At 46.9% G+C, this 24458-nt stretch overlaps 1 protein-coding gene and 1 long non-coding RNA gene across 2 annotated transcripts in view; one reads left to right on the top strand and one right to left on the bottom strand.

The window, feature by feature from the left end:
* Positions 1–7312, top strand: part of LOC102559939 (homeobox protein SIX4) — a 12784-nt gene extending 5472 nt beyond the window's left edge. Inside the window, exon 3 of the mRNA XM_059723376.1 lies at positions 461–7312. Within this exon, the coding sequence (XP_059579359.1) occupies positions 461–1257 (797 nt within the window). The 3' untranslated portion in view covers positions 1258–7312. The remainder of the gene's footprint in view (positions 1–460) is intronic.
* The window catches only part of LOC109284752 (uncharacterized), a 25517-nt gene extending 1059 nt beyond the window's left edge, over positions 1–24458 (bottom strand). Inside the window, exons 1-2 of the long non-coding RNA XR_002092323.2 lie at positions 23901–24458; positions 22242–22486 (exon numbers count right to left, since the gene is read on the bottom strand). This is a non-coding gene — a long non-coding RNA (uncharacterized LOC109284752). The remainder of the gene's footprint in view (positions 1–22241; positions 22487–23900) is intronic.

Below are 24458 nucleotides of genomic sequence, written 5' to 3'. Positions count from 1 at the left end.
AGGTATTGTTTCAAGCTTGTTTCTGCAGGGTTACACGCACAGCTTTAGCTTAGCGGTCATTTAGTTTGTGTGGGCTTTTTATATACTGTTCCGCGTGTGATTTAACTCTGAGCTGAACTGAATTCAGTAGAAGATTTTTGAGGTTCTATTCTTAGATGGAGATCTAGTGAGAATTGCTAGTTGGGGCCAAAGTGTATTTATTTTAATCACACGGCTATAACCTCTTTGGCCCTTAATGCAAGTCTGAAAGGTGTTAATATACCAGACTCCATTTCCTGGTCAAGAAACAATCCTGTCAGCCAGGGCTTTTATTCCTTCGTACCTAATGTTCTCAACGCTGTTGTGAATAAAATTGCTTCTATGCTGTCTCTATGTCTAGCAAAAATTTCCTAAAGAAGTGCTATACAGCTTCCTATTGCTTATAACCTATGCTTTTTTCTTTTTCTTTTTTTTGGTCTAGGTAACATTTCAGTAAACCCAAGTACATCAGACGGGGGTACTTTTACAAGTGACTCTTCAACAGCGCAGCAGGGAAAAGTTTTCTTCAGCCCCCTCACTCCCAGTGCAGTGGTGTATACGGTTCCCAATTCAGGTCAGGCAATAGGGACTGTTAAGCAAGAAGGATTGGAAAGAAGCCTCGTGTTTTCCCAGTTGATGCCAGTCGGTCAAAACGCGCAACTAAACGTAAACATGTCTTCTGAAAACGTATCTGGCGGAGGCCTCCCGTCCATGGCTTCCTCGCTGGTCAACGTAACTCCCCCCCATAACTTCCCCCTAGCTCCACCCACCCTTTTAAATGCTGCAGAGCTGAACTCGGGTATCTCAGAGAGCCAGTCCATGTCAGCACCTGTAACAAGTACGTCTACTGTGATATCTATCAGCAACACTAACTATGCAACTCTTCAAAACTGTGCCCTCATTACTGGTCAAGATCTAATGGCATTGTCTACAGCACAGCCTGCACTTGGGGAAATAGTTTCACCGCCCGAAGACCGCGTCAGCCATCCGTCCGCATCGGTTCACCCAGATTTTGTGAGAGAGCACAGGTTAGTTCTGCAGTCGGTACCCGACGTCAAAGAGAATTTCTTGTCAAATTCTGAGAGCAAGTCGCCCAGCAACTTACTGATGCTGGATACGAAATCCAAATATGTTATGAGTAACATGGTTGACCCCGTCTGCGAAGAACTGGAAACGGACAAAAAAGAGCTTGCCAAACTCCAGACAGTTCAGATGGATGAAGATATGCAAGACTTGTAACTTTCTTGCTTTTTGTTTCAGCAGAGAAGTCTCCTCGTGAGGCCGTAAAAAGCCACCAGGTGTTTTCTCACGTAGAGAAAATACTAATGCAGCTCAAAACAGAAGAGCATTGGAATAGTCTGCCGTAAAGTACATGGGAATCTACAGTAGTGGAATTAGGTCGCCACGCTTTGTTTGCATGCAATATTCTCTTTCCTCCAGATTAAAGGAGAAAGGCTAAAGGAAACGTGGGGGAAAGAACCAACCAAGTGGGTATTGGTTTGGCTTACTAATATAGCCCTGAGAGTTTAACCGAAATCTCCACGCCATGACGTAATTTCAAAAGTAAATATACGCTCCTCGCGTTCTGTAGGAAGATCTTTATAAAATGGTAGAAACAATGCAGGAAATTGAAACCTCTCTCTAAAATAAGTAGAAACAATGCAGCCTTTTTTTGTTTTGTTGTTGTTTACTTCTAGTCCATGGGCATTGAAAAGTTTTCAAGGAACTCTAGACGGTACCTCATAAGCTTCTTTTATGTGGCTCTTTGAGGTTAAGAAGCAAAATGCAATTGCAAATAATACTGTTACTGTCTTTTTCCAGCAAGACTTGTGTTTTATAGGGAAAATCTTGCATCAAACTTTTTCAGGTTTCTAAATGTTATAACTAACCATTTGCCAGTGTGGCAGAAAAGAAAGACCATTTGAAACTCTAATTATGCAACTCAGAAGCTTTCACTCCAGTATGAATGTAAATATTGTTCCAGTTATTATAAAGGAGACTTTTTTAATTAGTACAATGGATTTTATTTATGGTTTATGTTCCCTTTCACTTTAGACACAATGCATTGAAAAGGAAAAATTGTTTTCTGGCTGTTTTAATTTATTTTTATTGTTTGAGCAGGAAGTAAACATAGTTATTTCTGACAGTTTTACTTTTTTTGTAGGGTTTTCAAGCGATAGACTGTAAAAGTAAAATGTTAATCACACGGAAGCTAGAAAGTGATCTCCCAATATCTGAGTCTGGGACATTTTTTTCCCCACCTTTGTGTTCAGTTGTTTGTTTGGTTGGTTTTTGTTAGTAGTTTTCAAATGAGTTAAGTCGTATGTATTTTTTACAGAATTCTACGTGCCTTTCTTCTTAGTGGCCTTATATCCTTGTTACTAAAGCACAGTGGCAGGAAGAATGGAGAAACTGGCCTGCAAGTATCCGTCCTCAGGGCCAAATCTGCCTGCCTTACCTTCGTGAGTAGCCCCATTGATTTCAATGCACCTGCTTGCCTGAGTAAGACAAGTAGGTCCCTTGGTCATTGCGAGTGAAATTCTGCGGTGGTATAGAGCTAGAGTTGGGCCTTCTGCCCATGGTCACTCCGGGAATTTCCTATGCTGAACACCTCTGCGGAGGAGAAGGTCTCTGCTCTGGCCCCAGACAGGCCAGCACAGAAGGCTGTGATGGCCTGAGCCAGGGAAGGGGGCTCTACAGTTACAAGGATCCACTAATCCCAATATCCTGTGCAACCAGCATGGGTGGGCTTCAGCTGCTCTTCTAGCAGGCAAGCCCCGATTCTGGGATACGCTTTGCAATGAATTTGTGCATCCCCCCTGGGACCAGGGGCTAGAACAGCAACATCCCCCCCTCCCCCCCACCAAATGACTAGAAGGGGCTGGAGCAGCAGTGTTCAGTGACTGGGTGGAGATAGATTTCACCTCTCAGGCCTCTTTATGCCCTGCAGCCTGGACAACCAGGCTCTAGCCAGATGGAGCAGATTTCACCCTTAAGCTGTAGGACTTTTCTTCACCTGAAACAGCACATCCTTCGGCTTTCATAGCAATGCAGATGTACCAACTACCTTCTGCCGACCCTTTTTTTTTTTTAATTTTAATGAGAATATAAACAGTAGCTAGAGCCCTTAGTCATATTCCCCATCAGGGGCCTGGCCCAGAGCCCATTGAAACTGAAAACCTTTCCATCCTAGACTTCAACGGGTTTCCCATCAGGCCCACAGCAAAGCATCTTTGTAAAGGACGAGAGCAGTTTAAAGAAAAGGAAGCAGAGATCACCTCAGTCCTGCACACGTGCGTCTCGGTCCCGTCCTGTCCCGAGTGCTAGCAAAAGTGTTCAAAGGAATCTGTTTTTCAGTGTGCTGTGAGTGTGACACTGACATCCTCCTCGCTGTTGTTTTGCACTATACTGCGCACAGGTCGTTCTTGTCGGTACCTGCACAGACTCTCTGAGCTGTGCTGCAGATTGTTGTTCTAGTCCAGTGGTGCTCAACCTGTGGCCTGCAGGCCAGATCCAGCCCACAGAGCCATGTCCTCTGGTCCACAGGGCTTCCCATGGATCCAGAAATTTTGCAGCAGGAGAGTGGTAGCAATTAACACTGCCACCATTCCCCTGCCACCAAATTTCCAAGTCCTGCAGGCCAAATGGCAGGGTCTTGTGCATGGGACTAGGGCTGTAAGCATGATCTGGCACAGGTTATGATCCAGCATGTGGGGCCAAGGCAGGGGAGGGCCTGATCCAGTGCACAGGGCTGAGGCTATGCAGTACACTGGTTTTGTGTGCTGGGTCGGGCCCGTAAACTGAGCCCACAACAGTTCTCTTGCCTGCAGGGCCAAGAGGTTGGGCACCACTTCTCTAATCGATACTTCAAGCCTGCGTGGAGAGTGGGAGGAATATGAGGTTTAGGTTTTATAGTAAGAGGAGCTTACTGATGCTCTCCAACCTATATGGGGGAAAAAAAGGAAGCAACTAATCATTTGGCTACCTCCCAGCTTGCATAGAGGTTGCTAAAAGCAAGCGACTGAAAATGTACACTATTACTGAATATAAAACTTAGAGCCATAGATTGCCTTTGTGCACCTCCCAGTGACCACAGGTGTGATCTGAGCACAAGGCTTGGAGTCGGGGACTCTGACTCTCTTCCCAGGTACTTCTCTGGCCCCTATTTCTGTAGTGTCTAAGCAAGCAGTTTCCAATTGGTGGTACGCAGACAACCTGTCAGTGGTACGCATTAATTGATTTATTATAATTGTGCTTTATGACAAAAATTTGCTGGTGGTACTTAAGGTTGTATTCTTTTTTAATTGGTGGTGTGCAATCCTATGACCCCAGTTGACTTCCTGCCCCTTGGGCAGGGGACTGGACTCGATGATCTTCCGAGGTCACTTCCAGCCCTAATGTCTATGAAATCTGTCAAGAGTTTGGGAACCGCTGATCTAAGCATGTTTCAGATGCCCCGAATAGCCTTGGGCAAGCCCCTTGTCCATCCTGCCTCAGTTTCGCCGTCCAAAAATGAAGACAATAATAGTCATTATCTGTGAATTAATTTGCTAATGTTTGCTCAGTTCTTTAATGGTTAGAAGCACCATATGTTATCATTTATTATTACTATTACTGCGCTACTGGAAATTGTATGCATGGGTTGAGAGCCACGTATGACTCGAAGTTGTAATAAGGCTAATGTTTTGTTTTGCAAACCTCCAACCTTCAGTAAAGGGAAGTTTAACAAATACTGGAGACATTTTCTCAGCTGTTGAAACAGTCAGATGTTATAAAGGAATTACTGTGTTGATCTACCAATACACTTTGCTGGTTAACTTTTTTTCTTTTTGCATTATTTATGTTACTGAGGCTCCGAGTTACATGGCTCATCAGCATGGTTGACATGAAAATGGTATCTGTTGTTACAGTAATAGGCATCTCAGAGTGCCTGGTACTTCTGACAGGGGATTGCCCATTCTACAGAATGTGGGATTGGAGGATATATATATAGTGTGGTGGATTGGGACAAAGCGTAAGATCAATCTATCCTAGTCTTCCAGAGATCAAGTGATGACTTTTTTTTTTAACACTTTTTTTCCCTCCCCCCATCATAAATGTCATTCCCTCCACATAACTCAATTATAACCTCATTGGCCACGTCCACAAGTGGCATGGACGTTTGGTTCCCCAGGGAGCCGCACGCTAGTTGCCCACTTGTACGGCCGCGCTTGTCTGGACTTGGCCATTGTTTCTGCAGATACATATATGCACAGTATGAAAGGTCGTTGCACAGTACAATGTTTTAACTATCCATTGCAGAAATAGTAATTTTATTCCTACTGCAAAACAAGGATAGGTCTTTCTTATATGGCCTTTACATCTATGATCAGGCAAGCAGACTAACTGCTTTCATTACACGGTATCTGTAGCCTTTTACAATAGTTTGGGCTAGATCTTCAGCTGCTGTAAATAGGCATAGCTCTGTTGACTTCCAACCGAGGAACTGGGGTGAAACCTAGGAGATTTAGATGCATAAGTCCCATTGACATGATTGGCACTGTGTGTCTTGGTCCACTGTACAGCTTTGTAAAGGTCAGCCTCGATCTTTACTAGGGTGTTCTATTGTTTAAGTGGAAGATGTATTTATATTCCTGTCCATCATAAACATCCCTCTTTCTCCTTCTAAAGTGAATGAGAATAAAGGATCCTTTAATCTTCATATAGGCTAATAAACTTCCTTTAAAAAAGTGAAACTCAGATTGACATTACACAGTGGCCATATACAAAGTAGTAAAGTGTTCACTGACATAAAGCCAAGTCCACTGAAAATCTTACTGGAAACTTTCCTGAATTCTATTAATTTTTTTCCTACAGATTCTATAGAAATCTGTTTGGAAAAATCTGCTGAAAGGTTCCCTCAACATTTCCAATTGCCTCAAAATAGTATTTTTTTAAAGGCTGTATTTAGTAACTTTAAATAACTTTTATGTCACCCAGACTTTTAGTGAGAACCAGGGAGTCATTTAATATCATATTCTGCCAATTGCATTTTTAAAATATGCATGCTTATTCCTTTGCAGATGAAACCAGCTGCATGGAATAAGCTTGTTTATGGAGATGTCTAGGGCAAATCAACCACTGTAAATTGGAAAAGCTCCATTGATTTCAGCAACAGTTTGGCCCTGCCAATGATGTGACCTTGCAGGTACACCATGGGTGAATCTGGCCCACTTACAATGGCAGAAGTGAATTAATTAACCAGGCTGATACTGAGACTGTTATAATGGGGTTTCTGAATTTAATACTCTATTGAAATCTAGACCTTTTACCATTACGGTTTCACCCTGCCTGTGACTTCAGAAAGACCGCCCCAGTGATTCAGATACAGAATGCTGCTTGCCTAACCATGTTGATGGAAAACTTTTTCTGTAAAAGAACCTTAAATTCTGCTGAACAAACTGGGAATATTCAATATCCATCAGGTGGCAATAACAACTAGCTTCTGCCCTCGGCTCCTGTGCAGCTGGATTGATCATTGATAAAGCTGCAAGGGGTAAAATATGGCTCCAGGTATGGAGAAAGCTTGGAAATTTTCCTGTTTCTAGATTTCCAGGGCCCACAGCTTTTCTGGCAAAAGTGCAGATTAGTAATCAGCAAAATGCATCCCTTCTGCTTCATAGGAAACAAGCGTGTAGGACTCTAATAGATGTATGTCGAACAGCTATCATGACCATGAGGCATCTCAAGTCATTAAAATAGTCATACTTTTAAAAATCTGGAAATGAAATAGCGGCATTTTACCAGAAAGGAGACGCACAGTCTTCCTGTATCTCTTAGAAGTTAGATCTCAAAGGATATTTTCTATCTAACTTGTTTGTTTCCTATCATTTAAAACTACCTTTGTACGTTTCTAAACTCAAGGAGCATGGGGATCTTTTGGCTGTCAGTTGGGATTCATACTCAAAGGATATTTGTTTTGCTGCATGTACTATTTGTCCAGAACTAACCAGTTACGTTTGTAATGGATATGGGTTTCTTGTGCCTTACAACAAAGATGAATTCGATACAGAATGTGTGTGTTAAAGGAGGGAATAACCAGGAGTCTTTACTGCACTGTTCAGCGATGTACACCATGCGTGTCATCCAACATTTCTGTGCTTACTTACCCAACCAAAGAGATCTAAAGTGTGTATGTTTGTTGTACTGTAATAGGGGTTTGTGCCTGGACAATTAAGTGTTTTATTTGTATTCTGAGATGATGTGAACTTATTTTTCTAAACACTATACTGAATAAACTTTATATTTATACACATCTTGTGCTGCAAACCTTTCTGCTTGTATTTTAAATTGAGTCTGCTAATTTTGGTTGGAAAAGCAATCTAAACTGAAGGCAATTGTTTTTACTGACTTATGCTAAAGGTAGAGGCCATAGTAATTGCTTCTTGTTGCTATCAGCCTAATCCAAAGCCCAGTGATGCTTATATGTGGTTTTTCTGCTGACTTTGACAGGTTTTGCATTAGCCCTTAACATTTGCTTTTAAAATCTATGTTCTACCGGACCACAAGTCTTCAGATTTATCCTTAGCCTTGCTATTCAGTATCCCCATACAGTACTGCTTTTATACCTACCTTATGCAGATGTTAGCAGTCAAAAGCATGTTTAAACTAGTACTGTTTAATATGCATTGGATAAAATTGCTTCCTGTGCATCCAGGCATTTTCTAAGTTCTTGAACATGACTTATTATTTATACTGTAGAAGTAGTCCATCTTTGATAAAATCTCCATTTAGACTGAAGTACTTCAATATTGGCCTAATTACCACCCATTCTTTCCATGCAGATTTTGAGAACAAACTGAAATTTGTATCACCCCAGCTACATACGTGTTTAAAAGTATTGTTGAATTATTTTAGGGCTGCATCCAAATTGTTCTTGTAGACACCTTGATGCCAGGAAATGCTTCTCAAATCCTCCATCCCCTCCCTCTGAATCACCACTAGTACCACCAGTTTCTCACTGGACTGGGAGCAGTGTTATGGTTAGTGATGTCCACTGGTAGCCGAGGTTCTTGCCCTACCTTCCTCCTTAGGGAGTTTGAACGCTGATAACCTACCATATAGGTTAGTGTTCTTGTCACCTGGACAGGCAGGACTGTTGCAGGTGTGGGGCAAAGCATTAAGAGAACAAAAGGAGAGGGACGCTGCCCTGTCTGGAGACTCTGAGCCCTGCTTCCAATTCTGTTTGTGTCACGGGGAAAACTGTAAAGGGTGCTGGGGGCAGCACAGGTGCCCCTGGCTTCACATCCCCTCCCAGCAAGGCTGCACTATATACTCATAATGTATTAGCTTTTACCCCTAACTGTACCTACCCCTGCTCATCATGTACTATCTGGAAAGCCTTCTAATGGCAGCCCCTCTTACAGTCCCTCCTGTAGGAAAGACTTCTTGAAAGGTATTAGCCAGGATCCCTGTGTGCCTGTGTTTGGAGAAAGGGGAAAAGACCACTTGTGCCCAGCACTCAGCCTTCTCCTGCCCTCTGTCACACCCACCTGCCATATAGGATACCAGGCAGCTCTGTTCACTGTGAAATGTTTCTTGAACTGGTGCTTCTCTTGTGATGCCTCCCACCACACACCCAGCTTACCCAGAGGCTACAGTGCCTTTACCACTGAGCTTTATTTCACCCTTTGCACTGCAGGTCAGTGTCCCCTTGCCCTTGCAACTCCATTACTCCAGAACAGAGCTATTATGAGGGCCTGACCCCAGGCACACCTCTGTGTACATGATGCATTTGGCATTAGTCATAGAGCCAGGGAGTCTTGGTCCTTGTGAACACCAGTGTTGCACCAAATCTTGGCTCCAGCTCCACACTTTCACGCCTGCGCAGCTGTGGACTCTGCCCAAGAGCTCCAGCTGCTGAAGCTAATGCAAGTTCTGAACAGACGCAACCCTTAGGTACGTATCTGCCGTGGTTCCTCCTTCTATTCCTATATCCTGGTCTGCTCTGTGCTTCAGTTTCCTGCCTGTAAAACAAAGCCTTGACCGCTTCCCTAACTCGCGGCGCTGTGGGGACGGTTCTTTTGCCCATACCTGTTCAGCCCCATGGCAGCAGAGCTCAGAGCCAGGACCAGGAGCTTCAAGCCGCCTTCCCCCACCTGGAGCTTGAGGCTGTCTGAAGGAGGGAGCACTCTCTAGGGCAAGTTAGTGAAACCTCCAAGGGGAGTTTATTGCATGCTTTTCTGCACAAGCCAAAGGAATGGCACAGGACAGTTCACTTGACTCTGAACCTGGGAATGTCCCTTCCACCAGAGAGCTTCCCTAGTGCAGGACACGTTGGCTTTGCAACCCTTGTCAGCACACGGGGCAGAGTGCAGAGGCTGCAGGGAAAGCCAGAAGCAGAACCTCAGTGCTAATGCACCTGGCCAGAGCACAGGCAGATGCGTTGGGGCCTGACTCACCCCACACCTCATTCCTGCTATGGCAGCCTTTGGAGACGTGTTGCAGGTCCCCTTCGGACAGGAAAACCAGGCCAATCCACAGCTGGTGCTTCTCTGGCAGCGCGTAAGCACACGGAGAAAAGAGGGCATAGCTTGCAGAGGGCATGGAAGCGACACGCAGGCCAGCCTTTTACAGTGGCCACCTGGTCTGTTGGAGGGAGAACACTGCACTGCTGATATTGTGCTCAGTCACCTGGAAGAAAGCAGCCGAGGCTTTAGGTACCAGCTTCATCTCACCCGCTGTGGGGAGGAGAAGCCGGGGGGTGCTTGGGATGAGGTCAATACATACTCTGAATCCAGCCAAAAAGACAAGCTACAAGAGGAGCCAGTTTAGAAGGTCATGGCTTTTTGCCCTGCAGGTCTGGGCCAGATGGATGTATGATGCCATTAAACTCTCCATCTCCCTCGATTCCAGGTCAGGGGTGAATATCCCTATTCCCAGGGGAGAATACTAGTGCGTTTTAATGGAGGGCTCCATAAGTATCTCACATATGCATACTCCTGGCCTGGGAATTGTCTGTCTCTATAGATTTCAGTGCCAAACCGATCACTGCGTTCCTGTCTACTGAGCTCCTTGGTCCTGAGGCAGGCCAGTCTATCAACTCAGGCATAAAACATAGAGATTTTGTTTAAATAATTGGAAGTGATGCTTGGGATGGGAATCCAGCTGCCGGGAAATGCGTACGCTGGTGTCTTAACACCCATAGGAGCCAGAAAGTTTAGTACTGAAGCTAACAATAAAAACTGACACACGTGTGAAAGCTCTACTGTGTTAGGGCCAGCTTCAATAAAAATAGCACCTAGTTTATGTGCTGCAGAAGCTGGCGCGAGGCTGCGAGAGTAGAGAGAAGAGAGATAAAATGTTCAGGGTTTGCGGAGAGTCCAGGGAAACTGCACGGAGCTGGAGGAACATGGGTGGGTAATCAGGAGGTAAAACCCTCCTCTTCATAAGCAAGTGCACCTTGATTGGGGCTGTCTCTTGGGACGGGAGGTGGGTTTGGGCTCTCTTGGTCTCGACCCTATGTGGCAGTGTTGTGGTATGCATTTAACTGGAAATGCCACAGAAGGCTGAATCCTGCCTTCGTCATCATCTTCCTCACTGCATGTTGGCATCGTGATTGTTGCTGCGGTGGGGTCTAGAGGCCCCAGCTTAGCTCAGGCCACGTGATGCAAGGAGTTGTACTGACATAGGAAAAGACAGCCTCTTCCCTGAGCAGCTGACAGATGAGGCAGGCAGGTGGTGGGAAGGGGAGAGGAGTTGCAGAGGGGAGGTGACTTAACCAGGATCACACAGCAGGTCAGTAGCCAGGTTGGGATAAGCATCCAGGTGTCCTTGCTCCTAGTCTGATGCCCTGCCTCTGGGACTCTGCCTCTGGAGGAGCCGAAACTCAGCTAAGGTGCAATTCCCTGTGAAAACAGCAGGTGCTGAATCTGCTGTACCAAAGCTGAGTTTTCTCTGCTTTTCTTAAAAGCTCAACCTGGGTTTCCCTTGGAGTGGAACAAGAGTCTAACCTAGTGGAATTGCTCTCCACTGGCCTCTGTGTAAAGGGGTTAGAGGCTGCTTCTGCAGACACTGATGCACAGAAAAGCCTTTCCACACATGCAGTGAGTCGCATGCAGCTGGGGCAGGAATCGGGACCTGCATCCCCGCAATGAGTTCACTGTGCTACAGGGCAGGATCCTCCAGCCCTTCCCCTGCAGTCCTAGAGGATGACTGGACAGTCTGGACGAAGTGGGTGGAATTCACTCAGAGTTGAATGATGAATGAAATAAAGAATAACCAACGAATGAGAGCAAGGGGTCTCACCTTGCTCTTCCCACTGAAGCCAGCAGCAGTTTTTCTACCCCCTTCAATGAAAGCAAGCTCGGACCTTGGCATCAGAAGGCTGTTCTTTAAATGTATGGGCAAGTTTTCATCCCATTTGTGGGAGGCTGGTATCTTTGCTACCATCTCAGAAATATTTTAAAACCAACTGGTCAGTACAAGCAACCTCCATCTGTATTAAATACTTTTTAAAAGACCAGATTTACTCAGATACCACGCACACACCTTTCCCCAAAAATCAGCCCTCCAAAACTGGGGGCATGTCTTTATCTGGGAAGCTGATTCTCCATGTTGAAATGCAAGCATGGAGGAATAGAAACATGGAGATGCTGTGTTGTGATGGCTGCTGCTTCTCTCTGGGCCAGTAAACAGCAGAGGTAGAATCCAGTTTTAACCGTTTCACAGCTGCTGTCAGATTGGCCATGGCTTTTGGCTATTTGGAAGTGACTGTGACGGGACTGACTCTTGTAGCTTTTGCCTGAAGCCGGCAGTGAGCTGGCTGAGAGTGAGCGAGCTGCTGCAGGAAATCAGCTCTTGGCCATGACTCTGGAAAGGTCTTTTTCCCCCCTGCCTTCCAAAAACAAGGTGTGTGTCCTGTTTGAGGGTGTGTGGTATGCAAGGAAATGTGGTAGCTTCTTTGGTTTAATGTGGGGTCTTTTTAACCAAAGATAGACTCTGCAGGGGCTCTATTTCTAGGCACCACGTGCATTCATGCCAGGGGACCAAACACACCCTTCTTGTCCCTTGCAGAGAGTAGCTCAATATACAGGGTGCAGCATCAGGGCAATGCAAGGAGCCTCCACAGTACTTTCCCTTTTGTGCCTGCCTGTGTAGCGTCCACACTGGGTGTGTGTTTGGCACTCCTCACTGCCCCCACCCCGGAGACTAATGGATAAAGCAGAACCAGATCAGGGCTCAGACACGCTTGGATTCCTGCTTTGCACATTGAGCATTACAACCATGGGTGGATCTAGGAGTTTGAAAAGGGGAGTGCAGATGGTGAGGTGCATTATCATCACATATAAAACAATGCATATTTTTCTTCAGTTAAAAATCAACTAGAAGCTTTATTAATATTAAGACTGAGGGCGTTACACAAATTGCCAATTGCTCAAATCACAAGCAAGACCTTATGAGGAAGGATAAGGCAAAATGCCACGTTTATTGATTAAGTGCTTAATACACACACACACCACATTCATACCCCAATTTCAAGGGCTCTATTATTCAGTTTAAGGTTGAAGCAAAAAGAAATATAACTTCATTGGAATTAGTTAAACACCACTGGCAGGGCTGTGAAATAGGAGCTTGGTTGCCAGGAGCAGCTAGCAGACAGCAGCATTGCAGCACACAGGCTAGCTTGATTGGTGGAAAATCAAGACCATTAAAAAAAAGAGAGCCTCATTAACACGTGTGGAATGAAGAATTGAGAAGGGATCGGGTAGACACAAGGAGAGGTGAAGTCAAATGACTCCTTCAGCACTGCTGACTAGAAATGCTGCTGCCACAGTGGGGTAGTTGGTTTTAAACTAAGGGTGGAGCAGAAATCACCCCCCTGGATCTGCCCCTGAGCACAGCTGTGTGTCCTGCCGCTTGCTCAGAGCTTGTGGCAAACCCACTCCTGAGCCCAGAGTGGTGAGAAGACTTCACGACGGCCGTTCTTCTCAGGACCAGCCTGCTGCCATCTGGGAGCTGAATCAGTAACAGGCAAAAGCTGCGGAGGACTAAGAGGCATGATCTCATTACTGTGCAGGGAAAGTCTCATGTCCTGATCCCCATGGACAGAGATGATACCACCTTCCTACCTGTACTACATGCTTCCTTCTTCCTTGGCTGTGACTGTTGTGTCATAATATACTTCCCAATGCTACGGACCCACTCGGGAGTAATAAAACAAGCGTATCTTCTCTTTAAAAGCTACCCGTTGGTTTTTACAGTTTCCCCTGTCCTGTGAAAATACGTTAAACACAAAGAAGCCTAATAGGAAATAGTAGAGCTACTTTCCAAAGAAGTAAGGCAGAGATTTGTAGCAGTGAGAGCAAACCCAGGGACAGGCAATTATTTTGGGTGGAGGGCCGCTTACTGAGTTTTGGCAAGCCATCGAGGGCCGCATGACAGGCAGCCAGGGCAGATAAATATTAATTTTCTAAATTTTTTAGGGGCCCCGCGGGCTGGATAGAATGGCCTGGTGGGACGCATCCAGCCCCCGGGCTGCATTTTGCCCACCCCTGAGCTAACCACTGGGCCCAGCTGGAGGGTGTATTTCCCATCTCTTGGAGTCTAGATGACCTTCCTGAAGATATGTCGATAACATAAGAACTGCTATTCCTGGCTCCAAACACAGACCCATGACCTTATCTCTAACAGGGACAAGCACGCACCACACCCAAGATTTGGGGCTGAATACAGGTACAACTGGATGAGATCCTACAATTCAGGGGTGTCAAACTCATCCAGATCCGTGGGCTGGATGGGTGTCACTGGGCTTGTCTGTGGCCAGACCACCCCCCTGTGCAGAGCTCACAGTGCCAGATGCAGCTTGTGTGCCACACACGGCGTGTACCAGCCCCAGGGCTGATGGTGCATGTGGCATGTGAGGCCAGCATGGGGCATGCGCTACCTGCAGGGTGTGGGCTGAACCCAGCACTGCAGACCATGCAGGGGGTCAATTCAGGGCACTGCATGGGGCCAGGGCCAGTATGTGGGGTTGGTCCAGTGCTCCGTGGGCCAGGTCATATACTCCGTGGGTCAGACCCAGCCTGTGGGCCATACGTTTGACACAGGGTGTCAGAAGGGATGAGCTGACAGTCCCTGCTGGCCTTAACATGGCTGAAAGAAGGAACGTGCTTTCTTGCTCATAGTGGCCTTTTAGTGCAAACAAAAGGCCAGGCTAATCTGAATGGACACAAGCTGGCATGGGCTCTTCGAATGGTTTGAAAACGCCAGCCCCCCTGAACGTGGAGCTGCTTAGACAGGCTGCTTCTAGCTTGTGCCTGTTACCCCAGAACAACCTGCTGCCATGTTTGGAAACGCTCCCGGTCAGTTAATATTTCCCCGCCGAGAGCTTAAATCCTTGCACTACGCAGGAATAATCTCTGCACGTGGGAAGAATCCTCAATAGGACGACTCAGGGAAGCAAGGCCCAGTCCTTTGTTAGCAGGAGTGTGTGGTTAGGGTGTAGGACAAGTCTATGCTGCCGGATGAGAGAATAAGACCTGATATTTCTAGAGCTTCTTAATTCCTGGGATCTTGTATCGCTTCCAAAGCATTAATGAATTAACCCGAGAGCCCTCCCACCCCTCGGAAATAAACAAGTATTACTATCCCCGTTCGACAGCTGGTGAGCACTGCCACGCAGTGAAATTACCACTGAACAACCTGCTGCCGCTCACACGGGGAGGTGACCGAAGACCTGGGGAGAGAACACAGCACTCCTGACCCCCGTCATCTCTGGAGATGGTCCGTGCTGCCAGTGCCCTTACTCTTATCCCAAGCTCTGCAAAATCTGGCGTCTTGTGTCAGGCCCCTGTGCCATCAGGCACTCGGTTAGGTAAGGCTCTCTGGTCAGTATTTTCCCAAGCTCTTGGTGGTGCTTGCCCAGAAGAGCCCACAAACATGGCATAGGCGTGCTCTTAGGACTCGAACTCCAGAAAACAGCTGAACAGCATTAAATGTGTATATCTATTTTTAAATCTCTGTTTTTTAAACTAAGGATCAGGGTCATGCCTTTTGAACCTTTGGGGGTGGCAATACTGGATGGCATCTTTATTCAATAAAACAGAATCCATCGTGCTGATGTTAAATACACGTTGGTGTCACCATGCTGCTGCCCAACAAGAAGCTGCTAATGGGACAGCAGTGAATGGATGCAGGAAAGGAAAGAATGAATCTGAAAACAAAGGAGAGAACACGGTTTTATGGATAATACCCTTCCTCAGACTGGGTTCAAGTGAGCAAATGGATCCCAAAATCCCTTGTGGTGTCTTGTAATGTGTTAGCCCTCAACCTGCATTGGGGAGCCAAAGACTAGCAATGAGGATTGCTGGTATGTAGGACAGGAAAGGGACGGTGGGAAAAGGAGAATCAGACAGAATAGAACAAATACTGCTCATACCTCCTGATCCACCAAAGCCCTTGGGTATATGTTCTCCTAGATTGGGCTTTAAGAACGAAATTCCCTTGTATATATATTTATTTTATTTATTTTACATACATATATTCCCTTGTATATGTATTTATTTTATTTATTTACTAGATCCATATGCTGCCCTTCCCAAAAAAGGTGCAGAGCAGCTTGCACTGAAGGACAAAATAACTTATAAAAGCAGCTAAAACTTTAGAGTAAGCTACCTTAGGTCTACAACAACAAATCCTCAAGCAATGCCCCAGTTTACCCTGGCTTGCAAAACACCTGCCTACATAAAACGGTCTCATGGTCAAATATTCTTAGCTGCTATAATCTATAGAGATGATCCCTGAAAGTTGCTGTAATCTAATAGCGTGTTGCAAAAGTAGTTGTGCTGTGCCTCTTGTTTTAAAAACAACCATCAACACCAAAGACAGGTGCGAAGATGAAAACTGCATGACTTTTTCTTCCGCTTCATTCGTAAGTACAGCTCAGGCAGAAATGTTTCATGTTTGAAAATGTTAACAGGAGATGGAAGGAAATATCTAATTTTCTGGGTCTGGCCCGGATGCTACCTCCAACGGTGACTGTCTCACCCGGACAGCTTATATCTGACACGTGGGACCAAAACTTAGGTCCCAAGGACATCTGCGCCTCAGTTCCCACAATCTGTAACATGGAAATAATAGCACTTCCTTCCCTCCAGTAAATGGATGCAATGAAGATAGTAATTTATACAGATACTGCAGTCATGGGGCAATTACTAGGATAGATTTGATAGCTTGAGCCAAGATCTTGTCAGGTGTTGGCGTTATTAACCCCAGCAATGGTTCATTCTCAATCCTGAGCTCTGAAGGTGACCAGCGTGGTCAGATCAGGTCAAGAGTAAGGTCTGCTCACTTGCGCTGGAGGCTGACAGGGTAGTGTGGCTGCTCCCTGATTCACTTCCCCCAGCCGTGACACCTCTCCCACTTTCTGAGGCTCTGCCTGCTGGAAGGGCTGGAGCAGATACGTGCTGGAGGTCGAGAGCAGAGGTCCACCCAGCCCTGCAGCCATTGAGGGTATGCTTAAGGCACACCGGTGTCTGTAATGAGCAGCACACAAGTGAGTGATGCTGCTAACATCAAGCCTGGCTGCTTGTGATCCCCCAGTCCCAGATGACCAGGTCTCCATTTACAGCTGGATTGAATACGGGCAGTCTTCGGCATGAGTCTGGACTAAACCCATTGCTTCTGGACTGTACCGAGACAGGTTAATCTCTCTATGACTGTGTGTCTGTTCACAGAAGAGAGAGTGGACAATGCTCTGTAGCTCTCTTTGCTAGGCCTTTTCCTTCCCTTTTTTGTGGTATCCACTCCCCTCCATGACATGCCTGGAAAAGGGAATCTGAATTGCAAGGCTTTTTTCCTTGGGCCCCATTGGTGTCTGTGTCTCAGTCACTGAAGAACCAGCGAAGTAACCTTGCATTTATACCAGTGGGACTGAGATCAGACATTGAACCTCCAGGTGATGACGTGTCCTAGGTGCAGCTGCTTGAAAGGGTTGGCGATTACCAATACAAGCTGCTTTTTGCTCTGTTTCCCACACCCGTGAGATAGTGTCCTTTGTTACGTTGTCCTGTGCTCAGCACACTGCAGCGTTCAGTGACCCCAGGGCTGGAGCTTCCACGACGTTTCTTGGCAGGCCATTTCTGGGACTAATGTGTCCCACCATTTGGAACGCCTGCCTGGTATGCAGCCTCATTTTCTTTTCCATAATATGAAATACAATCTGGCATTTAATAGCCTGGTTTGCTAATCTGTGTAAATCCTATTAATAGCAGCGTTTAGACTGACAACCTACCATTCACATGTTTGTCTCACATATCTATGGAGGTTGACGTTATTTCCCCTCATCTCGGCATCGTCACGGAGGAGGCCTTAACACCTGCTCAGAGGTGTGCCAGACAGAATAATGCTAGCTCCTGTCACTCGCAGAAAGCTTGCGCTGTTATCATCCTACTGCTTCTGAGTTCTTTCTCATGGTCCTGTAAGTCCAAAATGATGGAGGCCGGCCCCTCAGCTAATGTAAATCATCATAGCTCCACCAACATCCACGGAGGGCTGGGCATTTTCAGCTAGGTCACTGTTGAGTTTGTAATGATCAGATTCCCCCTCTCCCCCCACACCTTGCATAGCTCAGAAGCAGAGTCCAAGTGCATTGGGAGGACATGGAGCTAAATATCTCCTGGCCATCAAAAGGTTTGTTCAAAACCTTGCAGGGGAAATGGAAGCGTGCCTGGCATCAAGGCCTGTGATGGTCTGAAAACACCGTCTTGCAGGCAGCCGGGTTGGCTACTATCCCCAGCTAGCTTAGTGTGGTCTCAAAAAGAGAAGGCGCCTCTGTTCCGTTATATAATAAACCATTCTTTATTAGGAACGACAATATTTACTTTTCCTATAGTGAACTCCACTGGCTTCCTACGTCACTGGCCAACAGCAAGGGAGGTCAGCATGGAAACTGGAGAGCACCACTCAGCTCCCATGACTCGCTCCAACTTCCTACTTGACCTACAAGTAATTAGATGATCCTCCCAGTGCCTCTCTCCCCCAGTGCTTGGTTTACACAGTCCCATGGAGTCCAAATGTCTGAATGCCTCTAGGAATAGCCACTCTGCAGTGCAGGCTCCTGGGGGGCTCCCAGACTCCATTAGAACAAGGCCCAGCTGCCAGGCATCTATTGACGGTAACACACCTACTGCTCACAGGTAAACAGAGCCTGCCGGCCAGGTGCTCGCAGTGGTTTCATTTACTAGGTTCTGTCCTTCAACACCTGCCGGCCAAGAGCTATTCTGTGCTATAATCACTTCTGACCTTTCCCTCCCCGCCTCCCTCCCACCAGTGGCGTTATCAGCACCTGCCAATACATACCATCCCCTTCTGAAGAGTCAGGCGGATGCAGTGAGCAGTTAATTAAATAAAACAATCACCTGCGGGCTAATTGCTGGCCATTTTGGAACATTTAATACTGTCTGAGGATTAAAAAACAACAAACAAACCCATGCAACTCATAAAGCCTCCTGAGATCTGGCTGGGCTTAAAAGCAGCCTTCCGAAACACCCAGAAAGCAGGGGAGCTGCAGTTAGCAAAACGGGTTGCATATGTGTATGGTGTTTTACTGGACTCTGCAGAAGCCCAAACCTGTTTCTGTCTGGCCCTTCTGCACTGAGGGGTCTGCTCCAGCTGGGCTGGAGGGGCCTGCCTCCAGAGCCTGCCTAGCCAATATTTTTTTCCTTTCATTGAAGGGCCAAAAAGGGGCTCTTAAGTGCTTTTATGAAACTCAATATAGGTCAAGCCTTGTGGTTCAGAACCCATTCCGGCGGGTCCCTCTAATAGCTTTTCCTACCAGAGGGTTAATTGCCTTATGAATCCATGGCATTTCTTGTCTCTTCTTACCCACCTAACCGGCATTTGTTCCCTTCCCAAACTGCAGATTATTTCCAGTCCCTCTCAAAGCATTGCAAAAACTGGTGCACTCTTCTCACCATGCCTTGCAGTTGCTCCTAAATTGTCTTTATTCTTTACTGGCTAAGTAAACTCCTCCTGCTTTGAACTGACATTAATTCAGGAATGGCTTACTATTCCTCAGGGTTGGGGAGAGGAAATGGTATAAATAGCATTAACTGTATCCAATAAATTCTCCCCAAACTCCGTTTTATAGGAGTCCTTTATTTGTACCTGCCTTAAAGCCTGACTATGAATCATGTGTTTATTTTTAGATGTTTAATCTATTTCTAAAGATGCCTGTTGTGAGACGCTAAAAGACCATACGATGAAAGCCAAGTGCAAAATACTATAAAACCTACAACAGAAGAAGAACCAAGCAGCCAAATACAATATATGGCCAGACAGAATCAAAAATGCTGGCTCCAATACAAACCCAATTGGCATCAGAAAAACCACCCCACTCCCGAAAGGGAATAGTTTCCAACCAGCCAAAGAATGTAGCAAACAAAAGGGCAAGGGGCAGGCCTGAATCAGAATGGTGCAAACAGATCGGCTGAAATGCCTGAGACCCTCAGGGCATCCAAAAGCCGCCTGCAAGGGGCTCAGTGCACCTCTCCGGGGAAGGAGTTGCACAATAAAGAGCCCTCCGTAGCCTTCAGACCAGTCTTTGCTGAGCCTTGGGGGAGAGAGAGTCAGCTCGAAGTACCAGTGACAGACATGGTAAAAGGCCCAGAGGAGCCCTCTGTTGTGTCTGACTAGTCCCCAGCTATCACAGGCAGCTTTGCCATTCATTAACCAACTGAGCTCCAGCAGCACTGACTCGGCTTCTGCCCCACGCTCCAATGGGGAGGCTGCTCGGGTAGTTTGAAACCTACAGTACTTCCATTGCAGCCAAAAGAGCTGCAAGTTTATACCTATTTGTTCTCTTTTCGCATTGTCCCTTAGCTTGCATAGCTCTTCTCCTGCTGCAGTGTTTACTCTCCTGGTGTATTTATAGACAGCCATCAGATCCCCTCTCAGCTTTCATTTTGCTAGGCGACGTGACCCTGGCTCTTTAGGGGCCCAGACTGTGGGGAGCTCTATGCGCCAGCAGAAAAAGCCTGCCTTGCCTCCTTTGATGTCCTAGCAGTTGGTGGGGATGGCAGAGAGAGATAGTGTAACTCATTCCTTACGGCCTATCCTATGAAGATTATGTACAGCCTGCTCCTGCCACCGTGGCAGCCTTTGCACGAACGCCAAGGGAAACTCAATCAGGAATGCCTTACGGTGAATGTGACAAAAGCACTCACATCAAATGACACCGAAGGACTTCAGAGAGAAGCCAAAGACAATTGTGGCCACTCTTCAATCTTTCTCTGAGATGTGGGCATTGGCCAGGGCCTCAGAAAACCTGTGGATGAATCATTTCATCTTGCTCTACTTTGCTGTGACTGTCTAATCCATTTGGAGGGTCTGCTTTTTAGGGCACGGACTCTCTCTTCTAGACATCCAGTGCCTAGGACAAAAGCAGGTAGCCCATCTCAGGTGGGGGCTCCAAGTACCCATGTAAAACAGCAAACAAATACAATTCCTCATCAGACAGCTGCTGCAGCTTGGCTTCCAGGCCAAGAGAACGGGTCACCCCAAGTTTCAGTGCCTGCACATCCGACACCTGGAAGGTGCCAGCACAATTTTTTGGACTGAATTGGCTGCTCTAACAATCCTACAGCAATTCTACACATTCAAGTGGAGAGCTGCCTGGTTAAAAGTTATGTATCTTGCTGTTGTCATCCTGTCTTAAAAAGCATGAAGCAGAGAGAGAGAGAGTGTGTTTAGAGATGGGCTATGAGACCGATTCGTCCTGGAAGCGCTTCCTTATGAGGTCAGGTTTAAAAAGACACCTGTTGTTTTGAGAGGAGGTGAATAAGAGAGGACCTGTGAACAGGACACAGAACATCAGCTGTGGACTTCCATCCAGTTCTTCTGTAATACATGGCGGGGAAGAACAAGACAGCAAGTAATCTGATGCCAAAAACAAAAAACCATACAAACAAACAAAAAACGAAGGGAAAACAAAGTATTTCCATATTTTAATTAGCCCGATGAATTAATTGCAACAAAGACATCATTGAGGGCAAGACTTAAGCAGGACTCAATAGGTGGATGATAACAAGACTCTCTCGGCCTGTGACAGTCAGGTTCCTAAAAAAATCTACTGAGAGTTTCACGAAGAACATCAGACCTCAGCTGCAGAGCAAAGGCCGTCCTCTGTGCCACGACTGCCTCCTGACACATTTCTTGCACCTTTTTTTTTAAACTTCTGCTGCTGGCCATTGCTGGGAACAAGACTGGATGAAGAAGACCACTGTGCTGATCCAGGGAGGCAGTTCCTGTGCCCGTTACAGTCCAGCCACCACCTTCTGTTTCCAGGAAGGTGAGCTGGCCCTGCGGTGGCTTGCCCATAAGAAGGCTTGTTAACTCATTTCTGACAGTGGGCTCTAATCTGTAACTGTTGTGTGAGCCAGAAAGGTCCCAACTTGGCTTGGAGGTGACAGGCTGGAGCATGAGGGGCCAGCATGTGAGGAAATATCTCTTTCCTTGGATCAGGTGTGAGAGTAAGAGAAATGTGCTCATTTTATAGAATTATTTTCTTAGAGTATTCCCACACTTAATGTTCCCTGATGCCCTCTGCTTTGGATGGACCAGACATTATTTTAATGTGTTCAGTTGCTACATCAGAGATGTTTCCAGACCATACAGATGTGTGTGTTATGGAAAGGGCTGGAAGAAGAATGAGTCTGTACATCTAGAATATGCAAATAACTGCAACGGAGAGTACTGTCTTTACAATGTCTTCTGGATATCTATTACCTAGACTTTGGGGTCTGACAATGCACCAAATGTTTCATTGCCTGGGGCCCTTCAAAGCCGACTTGCTTTTTTAGCTGAAAGCACTAATGCAGAAAGGCAATTGGGAATTAATTATTTAATGTGATTCTCACTGGTAGAAAGGTTCTGTTCATCTTGCTTCTCAGCTGCTATTATACATATGTTGCTCTCTTCTGACTACAGTGATTATATCACAGCAGAAAACGATGGGCTAAGCCCAGTTCTCACTTACGCGGCCGTACAAAGACTCCATTTCAATCAATCAATTTACATCAGCCTGGCTAAAAGCAGAATGTATCAAAAAAACCAGAAAAACCCCAGTGTATCTCACCACAGGAGCCCCCTCAGTGCTAAGACCTCCATTACTGAACCCTCTTTTGACAGTTGTATGGGGAAAACTGTTCCTACCTACAGATTAAAACATTCACAAGCACACTTACTAGTTTGGGAAGAAGCCCGGATCCGATTCCCTGGATGTATTTACTGTACTTCTTGTTGAATAAAGGAAGATTTCTGATTCTGTGCCGCACATTGGTTTGGCTGGGTTGTCTCCCTGATTCTGTACACAAGCATCTCTATTTAAAGACTGCTGGTCCAAGTAAATGTCCTCCGAAATGGTCTCAGGATCAGCCTCATACAAGCAATTCTCCTTTTAGATCCACCTTAAGAGCTAAAGAATCTGTATCTTTGGAAAAGAAAAGAAAAGCTGGTAAGGTTTGGCTCTTGAGAAAGCTGTGTTTTTATTTAAAAGAATAAATAAAGCATAAATCGAGATGAACACAAGATGGATCTTGAGTCTGCCTGTTTGTCTCTTCCAGGGAAAGAAATGTGGCTGCCGAGATGTGCTTTCACCAGACCCCATGGCATGAAAGCTCAAATACTCTATTACACCAGGAGGATTCAGAAACAGGGATTTAATAACTGCTGCAACATGCTGCTTCTGATGGGCCATGTAACTACACAGCATACTAGGACTAGGAACGGTGCGTTCATGTGCGCCAATATATAGAAACACCTTATTTTCTCCTGGAAAGCTATGGTATGTATTTCCAGGAGAAAATAAAAAATGCCCAAGGACCTCAGGAAGGGCATTTTATGCCCAAAACTTTGTCTAACATCTCTCTCAAGTGCGTAGTTGGTCCAATAAAAATGTTTACCAAACAAATCTTGACTCCTTACCAAATAAAGAGGCAATTTTTTAACTAGAAAAAATCAAACACCAGCCACAAAAAGAACCTGCCCGCTGAGGACCAAAGAAAAAGCAACCCAAGAGCACAAATGAACCCATTCTAAGTGAATTCTAAGAGGCAAAAAGTGAAAATCCGGGAAGCATCTCTTCCAATTAGATAGAGCAAGAGTTGGAGAGGACGGAGGCATATGGACACCCACTCAGCTCGCAGGGAAAGAATTGAGAACCCCCAGACTTCAGCTTATTAAAGATGACCTTTCCCCTCTCTAAAATTTCAAAGCTGATGTTCCAAGCGCTGAACAGACTGCGTGCCATATGTAACATGACCTCAGCTCTGCTCTGCCAAAGCACTGATGGCATCACTAATGAGAGGTGAAAGGTCCCTTTCTTGCAGCTCTCTCGAAAAAACCCACCAGCAATGTCTGTACACCAAGCCCTCCCCCCCCCCCCCCAATCCCTTCCTCCCTCTCTCTCACCCCCAGCTCCTTTCCGCACAGGGTCTTGCCACCCTTAAAAGCATAATAATAGAAGGCGGGTTTCCTCCTTCCCGCGGCTGCACTGCGATCTGCCCAGTCCTAAAGAAAATATTTGTTTTGTCTCAGCATGCAAAGAGTCCAGGCAACCCGAGCGGTGCATGGAAATCTTGCCCCCCACCCCCTGCACTTCTCCCGGCTGAAGGGGAAGAGCTGTCCGCTGTTTATAAAAGCGGATTAAACCCTTCGCAGCAGCCAGGTGCGAGGGGCGGGCTGGCGGGCAGGGGGAGCTCGCCCCCCGAAGGGGTGCGGGGGCTGCGGGCGTGTTGGCGGCGGGGCGGCTTTGGCGAGGAGCGCAGCCAGCAGCCTGGGGAGGAAACCCCGGGAGCTCCGGGCCCAGGGGGGCGGCAGCGAGCCGCTGGTGTCCGGGCCCGCACCTCTGCACCTGGTTCCGGATTAGGGCTGGCGGGCTGCTTCCTCCACAAGCCGGGCCCCGCCGGGCCGTGTGTCCGCCCCTGCCCCGGAGCAGGCGGGAGCCGACTCTGCGCTCCCGCGGCCGCCTGGCCCGAGGAGCCAGGGTAGAGCCGAGCCGAGCCGAGCCGGGCGCCAGCCTCGACGCGCTTCTCCGGGCAGACAGCGCCCCCTCGCCCGGCCGCACCGAGCCCGCTCCGCCCAGCCCGGCCCCGCTCCGCGGCTGCGGCTTCTCCGCGCGGGGCCGCGGCCCGAGCTGCCCGGGCCGGGCCGGGATCGCGGGGGTTGCCGGGGACTGCGTGCGTGCGTGTGCAAGTATGGATGAGTGCACGTGTGTGTGTGCGCGCGTATGGGTGAGCGTGTGTCTGTACAGGTGCGAATAAACGTCTGTGACGTGCGTGTGTGTATGTGCAGATGTATAGGTGAGTGTCTGTACTGTACAGATGTGTCAGGGATGTATTTAGTAGCCGTGTTGGTCTGAGACAAAAAGAAATGCAAAAATGCAGAGCTCTTGGTTCAGCGAG

This window comes from Alligator mississippiensis, chromosome 2 (genome assembly GCF_030867095.1).
Source record: "Alligator mississippiensis isolate rAllMis1 chromosome 2, rAllMis1, whole genome shotgun sequence".
NCBI lineage: Eukaryota > Metazoa > Chordata > Crocodylia > Alligatoridae > Alligator > Alligator mississippiensis.
Note: the sequence above shows the minus strand (reverse complement) of the source record. Positions and strands in the feature narration are given on the sequence as shown.